The sequence below is a fragment of the Monodon monoceros genome, unplaced genomic scaffold, assembly GCF_005190385.1.
Source record: "Monodon monoceros isolate NGI ecotype Baffin Bay Population unplaced genomic scaffold, NGI_Narwhal_1 Super_Scaffold_2, whole genome shotgun sequence".
NCBI classification, from domain to species: Eukaryota; Metazoa; Chordata; class Mammalia; order Artiodactyla; family Monodontidae; genus Monodon; species Monodon monoceros.
In genome coordinates, this window is record NW_021703776.1 from 99,648,448 (window position 1) to 99,666,789 (window position 18,342).

General features: G+C 53.4%; 1 protein-coding gene across 2 annotated transcripts in view; it reads right to left on the minus strand.

The window, feature by feature from the left end:
- Positions 1-18,342, minus strand: part of PRKAG2 (protein kinase AMP-activated non-catalytic subunit gamma 2) — a 282,508-nt gene that overhangs the window by 194,603 nt on the left and 69,563 nt on the right. For both annotated transcript variants that reach the window (XM_029233295.1, XM_029233294.1), the window contains exons 2-3: positions 7,460-7,531; positions 1,505-1,784 (exon numbers count right to left, since the gene is read on the minus strand). In XM_029233295.1, coding sequence (XP_029089128.1) covers positions 1,505-1,784; positions 7,460-7,531 — 352 coding nt within the window. The remainder of the gene's footprint in view (positions 1-1,504; positions 1,785-7,459; positions 7,532-18,342) is intronic.

An 18,342-nucleotide genomic window follows, 5' to 3' on the forward strand; every position in this document is an offset into this window, starting at 1 on the left:
TGTGACAGTGACGGTGGACGCAGAGACTGGCGTGCTGCTTCCACAAGCCAAGGAGCACCCAGGACCACCAGCAACACTAGGAGCTAAGAGAAAGGCCTGGAACAGATTCTCCCCTAGACTCTTCGGAGGGACCATGGCCCTGCTGACGTCTTGATTTTGGTTTCTGGCCTCTGGAACTGAGAGAATAAATTTCTGTTGTTTAAGCCACCCAGTTCGGGGTACTTTGTAATGGCTGCCCCAGGAAATTCATATAACCTAGATCTGTTGTAAGCAACCCAGGCACAATGCCACCTGTGGGGAAACAGGACACCTGGTGAAGGTCTGGTCTGACATCCCCTCCCCTCTAAGAGGTGGTGCGTGATAGCATATTTGAGAATTTCAGGGTCCCTGTCCAGGAAACTGGGGATGCTCTCTAGGGTGTTGGGATGTCAGTGCTAGGACACACCTCCCTATCTGGCTTCATATCTAAGTTCCTAACTGCACGTCACCCGTACTGCCTGTGTGAGGACCACCTTGTCCTGTGACATTTGTATGCTTACACATGAGTTCAGTCATCATGGGGATGCCTTTAGGGGTGCTAGGAACGATACCCCAAACCACCGAAAAAAATTAAAGAAGAAAGCTCCCCACCCCTTCCTTACAAGTCACCCTTTTCCTTACAAGTCATGGAGACTGAAACTGCACTTGGGCTGGCCTTGCAGATAGAGTAATAGCTCCAGCCCACAGGTCCTCTTGCAAATACAACCCGGAGAGAAAGGAGGCGCGATGGGCAAGCTTGTTTTCCAAATCATTGCATTCTTCGATAGGAACTTCCTATGTCATCAGGAAGAGTCGTAAAGAGGAGGGAGATGCACTAAGACACGGGAAAGGTGAAAATAAACTCCATCTACTTTATGGTTTCCCTGGTATATTTCTAGATATGATCAACGGTGCTCAGTGGAGAATATTTTGTCCTTAGATCACAAATACTCATGAGCCTAAAGAACTCTCTCTGAAACACACATCTGCTTCCCCTGTTTCTGTAACAAATCAACCCCACCTACCCAGAGCCTGAGACAGAAAAAGTCAGGATGTGCCAGAAACAGGTTCACTCAAATCCCCCAAACGCCAAGCCGTAAGCACTGGGGGCCGCACAGGGCAGATCAAAGAAAGGGCTGGGCCGTCCCCAGGCGTGGGCCGCTGCTGATTTCCAGAGAAGGCTGGAGGCTAGCGTTCCACGTGGCTGTCCTCACAGCCATACTGTGAGTATCGGGGTATTTACATTAACCCCACAAGCCATGCCATACTGGGTGGATTAGTGCAGGAATAAAGCGACAGGTGGAAACACGTTGCGCTGGAGGTAAATTTGTTCCTGGGGGACAGACCAGACGCACATACTCAGCACCATCAGTGACAGCCACCCGGCCAGCTTTGGTGTCCCTGCAGGTGGCACCGCGGCCAAGCGGCTGTGAGCAGCCCCCTGGCAGCCCTGCACCCACCTGAACAATAGCCATCAGTGCCTTACTTTTTCTGGAGCGGGAGAAGAACCGGATGCCCCCGGGCGAGGTAGACGGGTTGGAGTTGGGGGAAGATTCTTTGGACGAGGAACGGAAGATCCCGCTGAAGCTCATGCGGCGGGGGGAGCGCGGCGGGGACTCCTGGTAGGAGAACGGGAACACAGTTTTGGGGGAGCCGGGGCTGGTCTTGGGCCTCACGGGAGCAGACACGGGGCTGGAGGGCCGGTGCTGGGGGCCTCTGGAGAAGAAGCCTTTGGAGGGGCTGCTTGAGCCGAAGGGGCTGTCCACCTGCAGACAGACAAGACAGACAGACGGACGGGTGAGGTCACTCAGAGCCTGTGAGGACCTGTCCCTGTCGTGCCTGCCCTCCCACTGTCCCCCATCATCCAGCTGCTGCCACGACACCCGGCCCGAGAAACAGCCCCACGCTCTTCCACAGACAGAGGCGGCCCAGGGGAAGGACCGGACCCCGGGACGACCCACCCACAGGCCGGGCCGCAGCATCCAGGAGCACACTGGCCTCCACCCAGTTCTCTGGAAGGGTCTTCTGGAGGTGGGGGAGGACAGCCATGCAGCCGAGAAGGCTCGAAACACGGCACCTCCCCCCTTCGTCCTATTTGCGGCCCCGTCTCCTGGCCTTCACTCCTCAAGACCTCGTGCCTGTCCTGCTCGAAGTCTGACTACAGATCTGATCTCTCTGATCTGAAAGACAGTGGGCCCAGGGCTCCATCCTGAGGCGACCCTGGCGTGGGAAGTGATGAGGCTTTCACCTCCAAGCAGCTTCGGCGCTGGAGTAATGGGGGTTGCAGGCAGAGGCCGGGAAGAAAGCGAACAAGGCTGCAAAGCTCTGAGGCTCACTTCGGCGATGGCTTGAAATTGTAGTGATGGTTTCAAAACTTACTGGACTCCATATTTAAGCCAAGGCACACAACTCACAGACTCAGGGAATTTCGAACGTGTCCTGCTGGTGGGTGTAGCAGCTGGCACTCCCATCTGAGTGCCTGGGCCTGACCCGCTCGCCTCTGGGCCACCCTGGAGGTTATGTAGACTCCCTAAGCCTCCGTCTCCTCCTGCGTGAAATGAGGGGCCGTACCTGCCCCTCAGGGACGTCTGAAGGGGCATCGGTCAGACCTGACGCACAGGAATTGGACTCTATACGTGACCTGCTGCCGTCCCGTGGGTAAGCCTGCAACACAGGAGCCAGAAGGGCCTCGGGGCCCACCCAGCTCTGCAGCAGAAAAGGAAAACACGACGTGTCCCCTGGGCTCTGGGGCAAGCATGAGGCCTGGCAGGGGTCGTGCAGCACACTGAGACCCTGGGCTCCGCACGGCAGGTGACGATCGGTGCACTGCGCACAGGGCAGAGGAAGCCTCCGTGCCTCTATCCACTGGGGTGCCTGCCTGGACCCAGGACCCCTGTGAGCTCCTCCACCACTAGAGGGAGCCCCCGAGCTGGGCTTGAAGTCCCTTAAAGGAAGTGATGCCCTGTGGGGACCCTCAACCGCACGCCCCCTTCTCCCTGAGACCCTCCACCCTGCGTTAAAGGACCAGTGTGGCCATGGCGGGGAGGGGTGCAGAGGCTGGCCCCGTGCCAGTCCCCTCGCCGAGTGGGAATCTGAGGCAGAGGCCGAGCTTCCCCAGAGCCATATAACTCAGGCTCTCCTCCTTATGGAGTTCAGGGTTTTCTTCTGCTAACCATTTGGTGTGAATAGCATTCAGATTCTCTGCCTCTAGAGCATTGGGTTCAGCCACTACCAACCCGCCTACGGGACTCAGGCTTTCTGGGGCTTTTCTACATCCTAAGAGTAATGAACACAGAGCTTTTGGAGCAGCGGGCGGCGTGCGCCTGTGGACGTGGGGGTGGGGCGTAGGGACAGCAGGCCCAGGGGTGGAGGAAGACCCCACGGCAGGGTGGTACGTGTCAGGGTTCGGGACAAAGATACCGGAGTCTGAATCCCAGCTCAGTTTCCAGCAGTGTTCTCATGTATCCAATGGGGACACTAGGCCGACTCGCAGGGTCGTCAAGATGACAGGATATACACAAGGGAAGCACCTGCCACACAGGTACACAGCAGGTGTACACAGCAGGTACGTGTACATGATGGTACACAGCAGGTACGTCTGGGAGGTCAGCCCTCACTGTCACGAATTCGCTACAAAGAGACCCTTGGTAGACGTGGAGAGTCGGGGAGGCTGGGCTGATTTACGGAAAGACTCCACGTGGGGTGAGAACCTGACCCTCCTTTGAGGGGGAACCACAGAGCTCTTCAGCACGGGGGCAGGGGGGACACGGTCATTTAGGGCAGACGTTCTAGTGGCCTGTCACCATCACCCTCTGGGTGCCACTGAGCCCGGAGCTCAGAGAGGGCGCTGGCTGGAGGCTGAGGGAAGGCCCCAAAGCTGGTAAGTGGTGGGCGGGACCTCAGGCCCACGGCCTTGACCCTCACACCATTCACCTCCCGAGAAAAGCAGAAACGGCCACGTGAAACGGAAGAGGAGTCAAGGTCAAGCTTGAAGGCAGAGGGAGGGAGTCACAGTAGGAGGCCAGCCCCGCTGCTGCCCCATCCCCTCCACACTGCACAGTGAGCTCTGCCTAGGGAGGAGGGATTGCTGAGCAAAGCTGACGCTCACTGCACGCAGGGAACAAGATGTGGGCAAGGATGGGGTCCCCGCGAGACCCTGGAGAACAGCAGGCAAGACAGGGCTGCCCTGAGAGTGGCCCAGACGGGGAGAGATTTTAGAGGGAGACACTGCCCATCACGGGGCCCTGAAGCAGGGAAGGCGCTGAAAGCCGACGGGCTGTGGACAGGCCGATGGGCAGAGGTGTCCCAGGGTCGGGGGGAGAGAGGAGCTGGAGCCGGGAGGACAGACAGACAGCCACTCACTTGGGCCACCGCGGACGGGTCACCGGGGCAGGTTGAGCCAAATGGCAGTCTCGAAGGGCCTGGGTGCCGGTTTGAACCTTACCTGGCGGGCAAGGGGAGCCCTAGGATTCTCCGACTGGGACTGATTCCATTTCCGGGCTCAGAATTGCAGGCCAAAAGGGCCAGGCACTCAGCCATTGGGCTTCAGGAGGGGGCTCCAGAAAGCGGGCCCTCTCCCCACACGGCCAGACAGTGGTGGCTGTGGCCCATCCCGGCCTTGTCCCCCGTGTCTCCCGCCCTGACCCTGGCGAGGGGGCGGTGGCGCTGGGCCCCCGGGTCTGCTTCCTGTAGGTTGGGAGGGGTGGCGTGGGTATCGGCACGATCACAGCCACTGGGGACAGAGCCCGTGCCTCTTAGCAAGCTGCAGTAAATTGACACCTTGCTAAATGTAAGGGCACGTCTCCCGAGGCGTAAACGTGAACGAAGGGCCCAGAGCCTCCCGAGTGCCTGCCGGCTCTGCAGAGCTACGCGGCGGGCTCTCAGGCCTCCGCGAGCAGAGCTTCCAGGCCCACCTCTGTCTGCCACTGCAGGGAGGGCCGCGGGGGCCGGGGCCAGGCCACCCGGTGCTTGGTCTCAGCCCCGAGGATGCAGGAAAGCGAAGAGGAGGGTTGCACGTGTGAAGGTGAGCGAGGGGTCCGCGGGGCTGGCCTCGACGGTGACTGACAGCTGGGCACTGGGCACCCCTTGGGAGCCTGAGGGAAATGGGTGTGGGCGAAGGGGTTAAAGGTGAAGGGCGCCAGGAAAGGGGGGCTGAGTTGGACAAAACCTCGAGGTGAGGGTCTGTGGAGCCCGACTCAGGCTGGGGAGGTGTGGAGGCTGTGCCTGGGATGCAGGACACGGCCAGTGCCCTCGGGGCCAGTGTGCTAATGGTGCGTGGCTCCGGTCTGAGTCCCTGTGTGCTCCAGACGGAAAGGGGCTGGCGGAAAGGGGGAATGGAGGAACAGTGCACACGGCCAGCAGTGGACAAGAGGCCCCGAGCCACGTCTAAGGCCTGGCCAGATGCCACGTTCCCGACGGCTCAGGTAAATGGGTCGTGGGTGCACCCCTTCACGGTGCTCCGAAGTGGGGGATGTCCTGAGGCCACGCCTGCGTTCCCAGACTGTCCCTGAGCACGTGTCCCGGGCCAGTCACTGCTCTACGTCTGCTCCATCGACAAGCTCATTGAATCCTCATAAGGAAAGGTGAGCACCGCCACGAGCCCGGGTTTGCCGATGGGGAGACAGGTTCACAGAGAATATCTTGTCCCGGGTCACACAGAAGGGAAGCTGCCAGGAAAAATGAACAAAGGAGCCGGGCTCCCCATCCCAGGATCAAGGGACACAGACAGGAAAACCTGTGGGCATCTGGGCATTCCACAGACTGCCCCAGACCAGGCCATGCTGGCTGACCCAGGTGACCACAGTAGTGTTGAATGATCCCAGGGACGTCGATGGCACTGACCTACCTCCCAATGCTGGCCCGGGAGCTGCACACAGAGCTGTGCAGAGTCAAGGTGACCATGAAGCTCTTGTACCGAGATGTGTTATGTAACACAGAGCTGCCTCCTCTGGGAACAGGGGAGCCAGGAGAGGGGACAGGTGGGAAGACCAGGCAGCTCCCATATCAACCGATGCTTGGGAACGCAGGGTTGGCATCGTTGTTGGTTTTATTTTTGGCTGCGCTGCGTGGCTTGTGGGATCTTAGTTCCCTGACCAGGGATCGAATCCGTGCCCTCAGCAGTGAAAGCGCGGAGTCCTAACCACTGGACTGCCAGAGAAGTCCCAGGGTTGGCATCCTTGAGTCCAGAACACCCATAAAGGGGAGCTCAGCTGTGGCCCCTCCACTGAACTCTGAGTGTACCTAGATGGGAGAGGAGGCCGCCAAGTGTCCAGTCCACATTCAGCTTGGCAGTCCCTGAGGATTTTCAGTCCCCTAAGGAGATGGGGGTCTTAGTCACAGGGTACAAAGATGCAGAGATGATCCAGAAAGGGCAGAAAGCCTCCGTGAGGTACCTGTCCGGCCGAGGACACTTCCCTGCATGGCCTGCACCACTGGCCCCAGTTCAGGGTGTCCAGACGCAGCGCAACGCACACCGGGCTGAGCGCCAAGAAACCCAGACTGAAGCCGGCTCAGTTATTAGGCAGCCCTGTGACTGTGGGAAAGTCTTTCCACCATCCTGAAGTCCAGTTCCTTCATTTAAAACCCAAGTGTAGGTGCTGCATGGGACCCCAGGACCTTTGCACAATCTAGGAAGGAAGTCCCAATAACGATGGAGATTCACATTTCCCATCAGCCTGGTGGGATGAGGGACGTGGAGCCTCCAGGGCCAAAGAATTCAGCCTAGCTCTTGTCTCTGCTCTCAGACACTGCCCACGGCAGCCCCTCCCAAAGCCTCGGCCCACCAGCCGCCCCAGCCGTCTGCCGTACACTCACCCTGACCGCGGGCCACCTTGACCTCCCTTTGCTTGCCATGGCCAACCCACCCACCCCGGGATGCGCACTCCTCGGCTGCCTGCCCTGCACGGCTCCAGCTTCCTCTGGGGGAAAAACTGACCAGCGGGAGAGGGGAGAATGTGGGTTAAAGAGAGCAAAGGGAAAGGGGGAAAGAGGACGAAAGGGAGAGGAACGGGCAGGGAGAAGGGGCTCGCGTCTGCGGGGGAGACAGTTGGTCTCCACATCCCGATTTCACTAATGCTTTCAACCTCCTCTCTTCGCTAATCAGCTCCTCGGGCGCTCAGGGTGCTCAGCTCACTGTCAATCTTCGGCATCACCTCTGCCCTCTTTGGGGAGTCCCGTGGCCGCGGACGAGCCCAGAGGGAAGAGGAGAGAAGAGAAAGGAGTGAAGCCTGGCAGGTGTGAGGCTGAGCTCGGCAGCAGCCAGGTGCACGGGTGGGAGCGCAGGTCAGAGCACAGGTGGGAGCACAGGTGGACATGTAGGTGGGAGCACAGGTGGATGTACAGGTGAGAGCACGGGTGGATGTGTCTTGGGTTCGAGCTGAGGGAGTTCTGCCTCAGTGGCACCTCAGGTGAGCCGTGAGAAGCTGTGAGGAAGGTGGCTTACCTTACGAGAAGGATGCTTTTCTGAACTCTCCAGGTCTCCATCCAGGAGCGGCATGGCAAAGGAACTCAGGTCCTAGGACGGAAAGGGAGCACATGGTCAATGACCTGGACCCTCAGGTGCCCATCTGGCCTCGTCCAGGGCCACTCCTGGCTCTCCGTGTGTATCACCACCCCCTCCCTGAGACCTCCTCGAATGTCAAGCCCCAGGGAGGACGCGGAGGGCCAACAAGGTGAAAGGAGGGGTGGAGACGTGCTGGCCCCCCTCGGAGATCCTGACCCACCTCCAGCTTCCCTTCTCGTCCCCCCAGGGGAAGGAGCAGGAAGAAGAGGCTGGGACCGCAGGGCAGAAGGAAGAGAGCAAGGGAGGAAAAGCAGAAAAGGAGGGGGCAAAGCCCACCGCAGTGCTCAGGACTTCATTTCATGATGCGAATGTGGCCCAAGGAAGTGTGTCCTCCTGGAAAGATGGCAGGGCCGCATGGGAGGGCTGGCCGCTGGGGCAAAGCGGTCAGAAAGGCCTGATGACATCGTGGCCCAGAGAGATGGCCTTGGGGGGAGCAGCTCGCCAAAGACTCGTGGTGTCTAAAATGAAGTCATCACGTCACCCTCACCCTGCTCCCCTTTCCTCCTGTGTCTTGCCCGGTGGACACCTCCATGCCTGGGCAGGAACCGCACCTGGGCAGTCCTCCACCGGGAGAAGCTGCCTGCATCCCTAACCTTTTCGTTTTTTTCTTTTTTCCTTTTTTATTGTGGTAAAATACATGTACACAAGGTTTACCATCTTAACCATTTTAAGTGTACAGTTCAGGGCAGTTAAGCACATTCACGCTGTTGGGCAACTAACCTCCAGGGCCCTTCCCTCTGCAAACTGAAACCCCATATGTATTTGACAACCACCCCCCAGCCCCCCGCCCCCGCCCCTGGCACCCCCTGCCCCCATTCTACTTTCTGTCTCTATGAATGTGACAACTCTAGGGACCTCATGTAAGTGGAATCGTACAGTATTTGTCTTTCTGTTACGGGCTTATTTCACTTAGCATAATGTCCTCAGGTTCATCCGTGTTGTAGTGTGTAACAGAATTTCCTTCCTTTTAAAGGCTGAATCATGTTCCATTGTATGGATAGACCACATTTTGTTTATCTGTTCATCCATCAAGGGACACAGGGTGCTTCCAAACCCTTTCGCTACTGTGAATAATGCTATGAACACAGGTGTTATGGATTGAACTGCGTACCCCTCAAAACTCATAGGTTTGAAGTTCCCACCCCCATTACCTCAGAATGTGACTGTATTTCACTGCTGAGGGCACGGGTTCAATCCCTGGTTGGGGAACTAAGATCCCACAAGCCACGCAGCGCAGCCGGAAAAAAACCAACAACGATGCCAACCCTGCATTCCCAGATAGAGATGGTCTTTGAAGAGGTAATTACGTTAAAATGAGGTCACATGGATGGGCTCTCTAATAAGACTTCAATCCAGTAGCACTAGTGTCCTTATAAGAAGAGGAGATAAGGAAAGAGACACAGAAGGAAGACACATGAAGACACAGAGAGAAGATGGCCATCTATGAGCCAAAGAAGGAGTTTCTCAGAAGAAACTCACCCTGCCGACACCCTGACCTTGGACTTCTAGCCTCTACAATTGTGAGAAAATAAATTTCTGTTGTTTAAGCCACCCAGTCTGTGATACTTTGTTATGGCAGCCCTAGTAAACTAATACAGTGGGTGTACAAATATCTCTGCGACCCTGCTTTCATTTCTTTCGGGTATATATCCAGATGTGGAATTGCTAGATCACACAGTAATTTATTTTTAATACTTTTGAGGAACCCCCATACTTTTTCTGTAGCAGCTGCACCATTTTACATTCCCACCAATGGTACACAAGGGTGCCAATTTCATCCTCACCAATACTTGTTATTATTTTCTGTTTTACTTTAGTTTTTGTTTTTTATGGTGACCATCCTAATAGGTATGAGACGGTATCTCACTGTGGTTTTGATTTGCATTTCCCTAATGATTAATAATGTTGAGCATCTTTTCTTGTGCTTGTTGGCTATCTGTATATCTTTTCTAGAAAAACGTCTATTCAAGAAGCCCTTTGACTATTTTTTAACCAGCTTGTTTGTTGCTGAGCTGGTAGGATTTCGTTATATAATCTGGATATTAACCTTTTATCAGATATATGAATTGCAAGTATTTTTTTCCCATTCTGTAGGTTGCCTTTTCACTGTGTGGATTGTGTCCTGTGGTGCACAAAAGTTTTTAATTTTGATGTAGTCCAATTTATCTGTTGATATTTTTATCAATACTTTGTTGCCTGTGCTTTGGTGTCATACCCAAGAAATCATTGCCAAATCCAATGTCATGGAGGTTTCCCCCTACTTTCTTTAAGTTTTACAGTTTAAGCTCTTATGTTTAAGTCTTTGATCCATTTTGAGTTACAGAAGTTCCCCCCCGCCTTATCAGCAGTTTTGCCTTCCAACGTTTCAGTTACTTGAGGTCAACCAGGGTCCAAAAGTATTTAATGGAAAATTCCAGGGAATCCCCTGGTGGTCCAGTGGTTAAGACTCCATGTTCCCAATGCAGGGGGCCCGGGTTCGATCCCTGGTCAGGGAATTAAATCCCACATGCATGCCGCAACTAAGAGTCCACATGCCACAGCTAGAAGACCCCGCGTATCTCAGTGAAGATCCTGCATGCGGCAACTAAGATCTGACGCAGACAAATAAATAAATAAATAAGGGGGGGGGAGAAAAAGAAGAAAATTCCAGGGACTTCCCTGGCAGTCCAGTGGTTAAGACTCTGTACTTCCACTGCAGGGGGCATGGGTTCATTCCCCGGTTGGGGAACTAAGATCCCACATGCCTCACAGCATGGCCAAAATAATAATAATAACATAAAATAAAAATTAAAAAAAAAGAAAATTCCAGAAGTAAACAATTCAAAATTCCAGAAATAAACAATTTTGTTTTTTGAATTTCGTGCCATTCTGAGTAACTTGATGAAATCTTGCACTGTCCTGTTCTGAGTCGTCATCCCTTTTCCAGCGTATATCCACACAGTACATGTGCTACCCCCTCGCCAGTCACTTAGTAGCCGTCTTGGTTATCTGTTCGACTGTTGCGGTACCACAGTGTTTATGCTCACACGATCCTTATTTTACTTAATAATGGCCCCAAAGTGCGAGAGGAGGGACACTGGCAATTTGGATATTCTCTTACTGAACCTACTTCATAAATTAAACTTTATCCTAGGTATGTATGTATAGGAAAAATCATAGTATCCATGGTTCAGTTCTATCCACGGTTTTAGGCATCCACTGGGGGTTTTGGAACATATCCCCTATGGATAAGGGGAACTACCGTAATTTTTATATATTGTATAATAAGGTAAGGGTCCAACTTTATTCTTCCACATGTGGATATCCAATTTTCCCAGCACCAAGTATTGCAAAGACTATCTTCTCCCAGTGAATGGTCTTGGCACTTTTGCTGAAAATCATTTGGCCATATACGTATGGAAGAGTTTCCTTCTGGACTCTTTGTTCTATTTCATTGGTCTATATGTCTGTCTTTATGCCAGTACCACATTGTTTTGATGATTGTAACTCTGTAATAAGTTTTGAGCTCAGGGAGTGTGAGACCTCTAACTTTGTTCTTTTTTTTTTTTTTTTTTCAAGATTGTTTTGGTTACTTGGGGTCCCTTGAGAGTTCATACAAATTTTAGGATGGATTTTTCTATATCTGAAAAAAAATGCCATTGGGATTTTGATAGGGATTGCATTGAATCTGTAGATGACTTTGGGTAGTATTACCATCTCAATATTAAGTCTCCAATCCATGTACATGGGAGGTCTCTCCATTTATTTGTGTCTTCTTTAATTTCTTTCAGCAACGTTTTGTAGTTTTCTGTGTACCTAATCTTTCTTTTAACCCCTTCCACCCTCCCAACCCCTCTGCTGTGGGGTCCAGGTCTGCACCCTCCCTTGCCCAGCTCTCTTTTGGGTTTCCTAATTGTTCTCCAAATCTTTCAGCTTAGCCTGTTTCAAGCTATCTGCAAACCTCTGCTAGGACAGTGATTCCTAAAACCGTGGCCCCATTATGCTGGCCTCTGCCCTAAAGCCCCAGGGCCTCCACCATAGCCTAGGCAATGACTCCCACACCTAGTCCACTGGGACTTGCTGGCAATCTCTTACGTAGGCAGATTCCAGACTCAGCCCCTCTGGTGCTGGTTTATTTCAGCATCCCAGGCTGGTTGCACCTCGGGAGTTGGGTCCCACCACAGAGTCGATTGGTCTGCGGTGCAGTGCAGGCTTCACGGTGATTCAGCCGGCAGCCCAGGCGGGCAGCCACCAGCTTCCCATGGGTGATTCACAGTCAGGAGCTCTCAGCCGGGCCCTGCAGGCTCCAATACAGGCCCCGTGGATTTGCCGACCTCTGCAGCCTTATTTCTGATGTGCTCTGCACCCCGTCTCCTTCTTTCAGCAAGAGCCCAGGCAGGATCTTGATAGCTTTTTAAACACAGCTGTGCGTCTGTGGACACGTTGCCTGGAATGCTGTCTCAGCTCCTCAGTTCAAGGTCACCCTTCGCCAACCGTACAACCCCTTCCTGGGAGAACAGACTTCGCTTCACTTGGGTCCCTGCAGGACGGAGCTGGCCGTCTCTCTGAAGCTTGAAGCCCTTTCCTCCTGCCCACTTGCCTCCAGCTCCCAGCCCGAAGATCCTGGCTCACAGGGTGAACTCCTACTGTCATGCAAAGCCCAATTCAGATACGATCCCTCAGGCAGAATTCATTCTTCTCTTATCTGTGCTACCACAGTACCTTAGACTACCTTTATTACAGGACTTATCGTGCTATCTTAATACCATTTATCAGTCTATTTCTCTAACTGGACTGTGAACCAGTCAAGGGTGAGGGGAAATCATTCATCTCGCTATTCTGCGCCACATGCAGCAGGTGTGCAGAAGTGACTGAATCAACTCCTGGACAAAGCAGCCCCTGCCCCGGCAGCACGTGTAGGGGGTGCACGCCTGTGCTGATGGGCAGGAGGGGCGGCGAACGGGCAGACCCCGCGAGATTGCAGGTCCCTAAGGAAGAGGAGGAACCAGGTGTGGACGCTTAGCTCCTATTTTAATGAGTACGTTCCTCTGCGGTTTCAAATAATCATTACCCTCTCACTTTTGTTCAGCAGAGCAGTTTCTACACACCAAAGCCCTGTTGCACATACTCGATTATTCCTCATGGAACCATCAGGCTCTAGCGACGGAGGCCCTGGCGGTTAAGTGACTCAGGACAAGGCGGTCTTGAAAGAGCCGAGACCAGGACGCGGGTCTCGCTCCCATCCCAGGCTGCCTGGAGCCCTGGGCGGGCCTGCGGCTGGTCCCCTGATGCTCGTCCCGCCCACAGCGAGACAAGGAGGGCGCCACAAAGGCGACCACAGCAGCGCGCGGTGCGTTTTCCTCGGTCAAGCATCCCCACAGAGAAGTCCCTTGGCACCAGTAGTGGACTTTGCTGGAAGGCTCCCCCATCCCACATTCCACGATTCTGATCTTGGCTCTCACCTCCCCGAGCTCACCAGGAAACAGTGCGCACCGTGGAGGCTGGTGTGGGAAAATCTCCGACTGCAGCGGTGACCATGAGACTATTAGCAGGTGGAGTGACTGGGGCCTGGCCTCTCAGCTCGGCTGACATTCCCGAAGGCCAGGCACCGGGAGCTCACCCTGCTCACGGGGTTTAAATGCCCACCAGAGCTTTGTGCCTCCCTCACTGCTTTGTCCACATCTGGCCATCCTGAATTCTCCCTCCCCATTCGCAGGCATTCAGACCCTCCCTGGTGCTGGGTGGCCAGTTCACTGGGACACACTGAGGCACCAAGAGACGCTTTGTCCTCTGGGATTGTCCTCAGCTGCACACACTGTATTTTAGACCCTGACCACGTGCTCCGGAGATAAATAGCAGGGTCTCTGGGGAAAGTGCCTTTTCAGGATTTGGGCTGATAAAGTCGCCTGCCAGGAAAGCAACAGGACAAAAGAGAAAAGCCCCACGTTTGAGAAAATTCCCAAGATGCGAGCCAACCTTAATACCCCATCCCTGCCCCTCTTCAGAATTTCAGGCAAAAGCCAAAAGTCTAACTCAAAAAAGTCAGGTCTCAGCAGCAGAGCTGTCATTAATTTGCCATTAGAATGTCCTTAAAACTTCCATCTGTTGCCTCATTTGGTCCTCAGAGGAGCCCATACAAGTAGGAAAGGCAAGTGGTATCACCCCAGTCTATAGATGAAGATACGGAGGGTCAGAGAGGTTAAGCCACTTGCCCAAGGCCAGACAACCAGACAGTAGCAAGCAGGCCCTATAACCCAGGTCCACCCACTCCCAGCTCAGAGCTCTTTCTATTGAACCCTCCCACCGCCTTGGGATGGCTCAGCTCCAGTGACAAAAAACAACCCGGGGGACTCTTCCCTGGTGGCACAGTGGTTAAGAATCCGCCTGCCAACGCAGGGGACACGGGTTCGAGCCCTGGTCCGGGAAGATCCCACATGCCGCGGAGCAACTAAGCCCGTACATCACAACTACTGAGCCTGCACTCTAGAGCCCGCGAGCCACAACTACTGAGCCCGCGTGCCTACAGCCCGCACACAGAGCAGCCACCGCAATGAGAAGCCTGCGCACTGCAACGAAGAGGAGCCCCCCGCTCGCAGCAACTAGAGAAAGCCCGCGCGCAGCAACGAAGACCCAACGCAGCCAAAAAACTGAAAAAAAAAAGACTGAAAAAAGCAACTTGGTATTGGAGGCTGTGAAGATACAGGGTTCTTCTATGCAAAGTGAGTCTCCGTGGCACAGTGAGATCACAGGGGAAGAGAACGGATGGAGGAGGGTCTGTACAGTTCCGTGATTCACTACCAAGGCAGCCTGTGATACTGTCTCTTTAAGGTCTACTTAATGAAAAGTAATTCACCTAATACAACATTGTAGATCAGCTGTACTTCAACAGAACAATGTTAAGAAGTATTTCATGCTGATGTTGCAAAGGACAGACAAGTATCAAGCATCCCACCACCAAATTCGATCATCCACATTTTGTGTGGTTTGGGGTCTTACCGATAGCTCACCCGCTCCCCGGCCGCTTATCCCAACATTTCTCTATGCTGTTTACAACCAACTGATGTGTGAATTCTTGAGAAATGAGGGCTCTTTTACTCCCGTCTTAGCCTTGACAGTAGGTGTGTATCGGTCAGATATAGTTCTGCCTTTTCAGCATTTCTGATGCTTTGTCTTACAAAACTCCTTTGTTGATGCAGCTGGGCTACCCCAGAAAGAGCCCTGGTGGAAGTGCACACACAGGACAAACAGAAAGGCTGCCAATGCCAGGGGCCATGGCCTGCACCTAAGGGCCAACCAGGGGTTTTAAACGTCAGGGTGACCACAGAACATTCCTGTGCGATTACCAGCCGTTAGACTCCTACCGAGGAGGGAACACTTTGAGGACGGTTTCATGTTCCTCCCCTGCTGAGCAGACCTGAGCCCAAAGAGTGTCCATCAGCGGCATCTGGGGCTACCTGGGTGCAGACAGCTGACCCAGGGCGCTGTCTGGGCATCGACGAGCCCGCACCCCTCGGGCACGTAAGAACATGACCTGTTCACAGAGATAGAGCCGGAAGGCCGGGTTCCAGCCCAGTTCTATGGTTTCCTGTCTGGGGATCTGGGAGATCTCGGGCACGTCTGAATCCAGTTTTCCATCTGTCAGATGACAGGGTTTAACTAGATAATTTCAGAAGATGCCTGTAAGCTCAGACATTCTCTGTTCTTATCTGTTGGGCTAAAGAGCAGATGGGGTCAGGAGCAGTTTAAGGGAGCACTGCTAGGCTGAGAATAAAATGCTTCTCATCTTCTAGGATTTGTCATCAAAATAATTTTCTTCATCTCTCAAACTACCAAATACTCTCCACTGTTCTCCCAGCTCAGGGCAGAGTCTCCAGACATGGTGTGGGCTCCACCAACGGAGGGATGAGGGGGTGCCCCTTGCTTCCCTGGTGATGCTTCTTAGCTGAGCGGGTCGGGACCCAGACACATATCTGGCTTTCTGTCTTAATGTGTGTCTCAATCTGCTTCTTAAGTACTAACCCTCTAGTTTCTCAGGTGATTTCTAAGGTCCCTCAATTTTAAGCACATGGATCGCTAGTACAAATGCCAGGTGCATCCCAGCTCAGCATGATTCTGGAAAGCCGTGAGTGGTATCCTCAGACTAAGGGTACCTGGCCCCCTGCCCCGCCTGTCCCCCTGACCCCCATACTCCCTGTCACCAACATGGGGGGCTGCTCGCACCATCTAACCTCCTCTGCACCCGAGCTGTTGGAATTGTGGCAAAGGCCTTGGTGAGGCCCTCACGTGGGATACTCAAGGGAGGCGTCTCCAGATGGACTGGCTTTGCTCAATCCCTCAAAACCACCATACGGGCAATTCTTGGTACTAATGTTGGGGGTAGTGACCAGAGCCATGGTCACTTGGAGCCTTTGAGAACACTCATGTTACATAACGACTCTCAGAAAAATAAGGAACGAACCCAGAATCACTGGAACTCGGCAACAGGGGAGGGACAGGGGACAAATTAGGGAAAAAGCCTAAACTTAACTCTTGGAGAAGTTCCAGAATTATTTATTTTCCACAGAAGACATCATGGTTTCTGACTGCACTCTGAGAGGCTTCCTGATATAAAAGAGAAAAAAACCCACTATTTTTCGCTCCTGCGGCCACCCTCCCACCTCCCCTCACCTGACGGTCCCAGGATTGATTCACATAGCTGTTTGGGGGCTCCCTCGCTGCCCTGGCCAACGACCCTGGGTCTTTGTGCCCATGTGATGCCTACTGACCAACCGCGGGAGGGAAAGTGCTTTGGCCCTGTGGTGGGCAGGACTTTCTCCCAAGAAAGAAGCCCTGGGCCGTGCAAAAGGCAGAAATCTGAAAACTCTAGTTTGAAAAGATACGTGCACCCTTATGTTCATAGCAGCACTATTTACAATAGCCAAGACCTGGAAGCAACCTAAACGTCCATCAACAGAGGAATAAATAAAGAAGATGTGGTACATATATGCAGTGGAATATTACTCAGCCATAAAAAAGAATGAAAAAATGCCATCTGCAGCGACATGGTTGGACCTAGAGATTCTCACACTGAGTGGAGTAAATCAAACCTAGAGATTCTCACACTGAGTGGAGTAAATCAAACCTAGAGATTCTCACAATGGGTGGGAGTAAATCAAACCTAGAGATTCTCACACTGAGTGGGGTAAATCAAACCTAGAGATTCTCACACTGAGTGGAGTAAGTCAAAGACAAACATCATATGACATCACTTATACGTGGAATCTAAAAAATGATACAAATGAACTTATTTACAAAACAGAAACGGACTCGCAGACATCGAAAACAAACTTATGGTTACAAAAGGGGGATGCAGGGGAGGGATAAATTAGGAGTTTAGAATTAATAGATACACACTACTATATGTAAACTAGATAAACAACAAGGACCTACTGTATAGCACAGGGAGCTATATTCAGTGTCTTGTAATAACCTATAATGGAAAAGAATCTGAAAAAGGATATATATATATATATATATATATATATATATATATATATCTGAATCACTTTGCTGCACACCCGAAACACTGTAAATCAACCATACTTCAATTTTTAAAAAAGCTTAAAAAAAAAGACAGCCCTGCCCATAGTGTGAGCTCTCACGCAAAACTGGGTTGCATCAGGACCACTGGCTGAGACGCACTCCGGCCTCACCAATCAAGGCCACAGAGAGGCCAAGGGCGTCACCCGGGGCAACCACCGACCTGGGAAGCCAGGGCAGTCTCCCACGCTCCACTTGGGTCTGAAATCAGGTGAGGAGCTTCTGCAAAGACGCTAGCTGCCCCTCCTATAATTAGAGAGCCATCTTTATCCCTTTCCCAAGCAGAAGACAGGCTGGTTAATAACCGGAGCCCGGCAATCCTGAAGCGGGGTTACACAGTGCAGGCTGCTCCCAGAGGCTCTCTTCCTGCTGAAAGGCCATGGGGCCAGGCCCTGCCCTGTGGGTAGCCTTTGCTTGACCAGAGGTAAATGAAACCTTGGAAGGACCTGTGGCCTCCTGGCTCTACAGCCAAGGATGCTGTGCAGAGGGGAACAGGGACTTGGGCTGTGGGACGCCTGGGGACCCCAATCCACATTCCCAGGGCCCTCCCTCCACACCTTCCCAGCTCAGGCCCCCAAAGTGACCTCTTAAAGGCAAATGTTCCCAGGCCAGGTTGAGTCCAGACTCTGCTAACCACTAAGGACTAGGCCCCAGCCTCTTGTGTTCTTCCAGCCCGAGCTCCTCCCGGATAGAGGCAGTGGGAGGGGCAGGCTGGGTGGAGGACGCAGAGGGTCTGGGTCAGCTCACGGTCAGCAGGGAAGGAGGCAAGTGCCTTGGGGGGCCCAGGAGACACAGGTGTGGAGCTGAGCTGCCTGGTCTGCTGCAGCCCCCCCAGAGCCCATCGCAGGCATCTTTCGCGCTCTTGTCAGCAAATATGGCCGGGGTTGCAGGTGCTGCCTCAATCCAGAACAATCCCAGTCTCCACAGGTGGCGTTTTAGGCCAAGCCAGGTGATGGGAGGAGAGTGGTGTTATAGAGGAGAGAGCTTTGGGCTCTGATGACCCAGCGCCATCACAGAGCCTGTGATGGTTAATTTCACGTGTCAACTTGGCCAGACCGCAGCGCCCAGTGGTTTGATCAGCACTAAGCTAGGTGCTGCTGGGAAGGTATCTGTAGGTGCGGTTAGCATCTAGAATCCGCGGAGCTTAAGCAAAGGAGATCACCCTCTGGGAAGGTATCTGTAGGTGCGGTTAGCATCTAGAATCC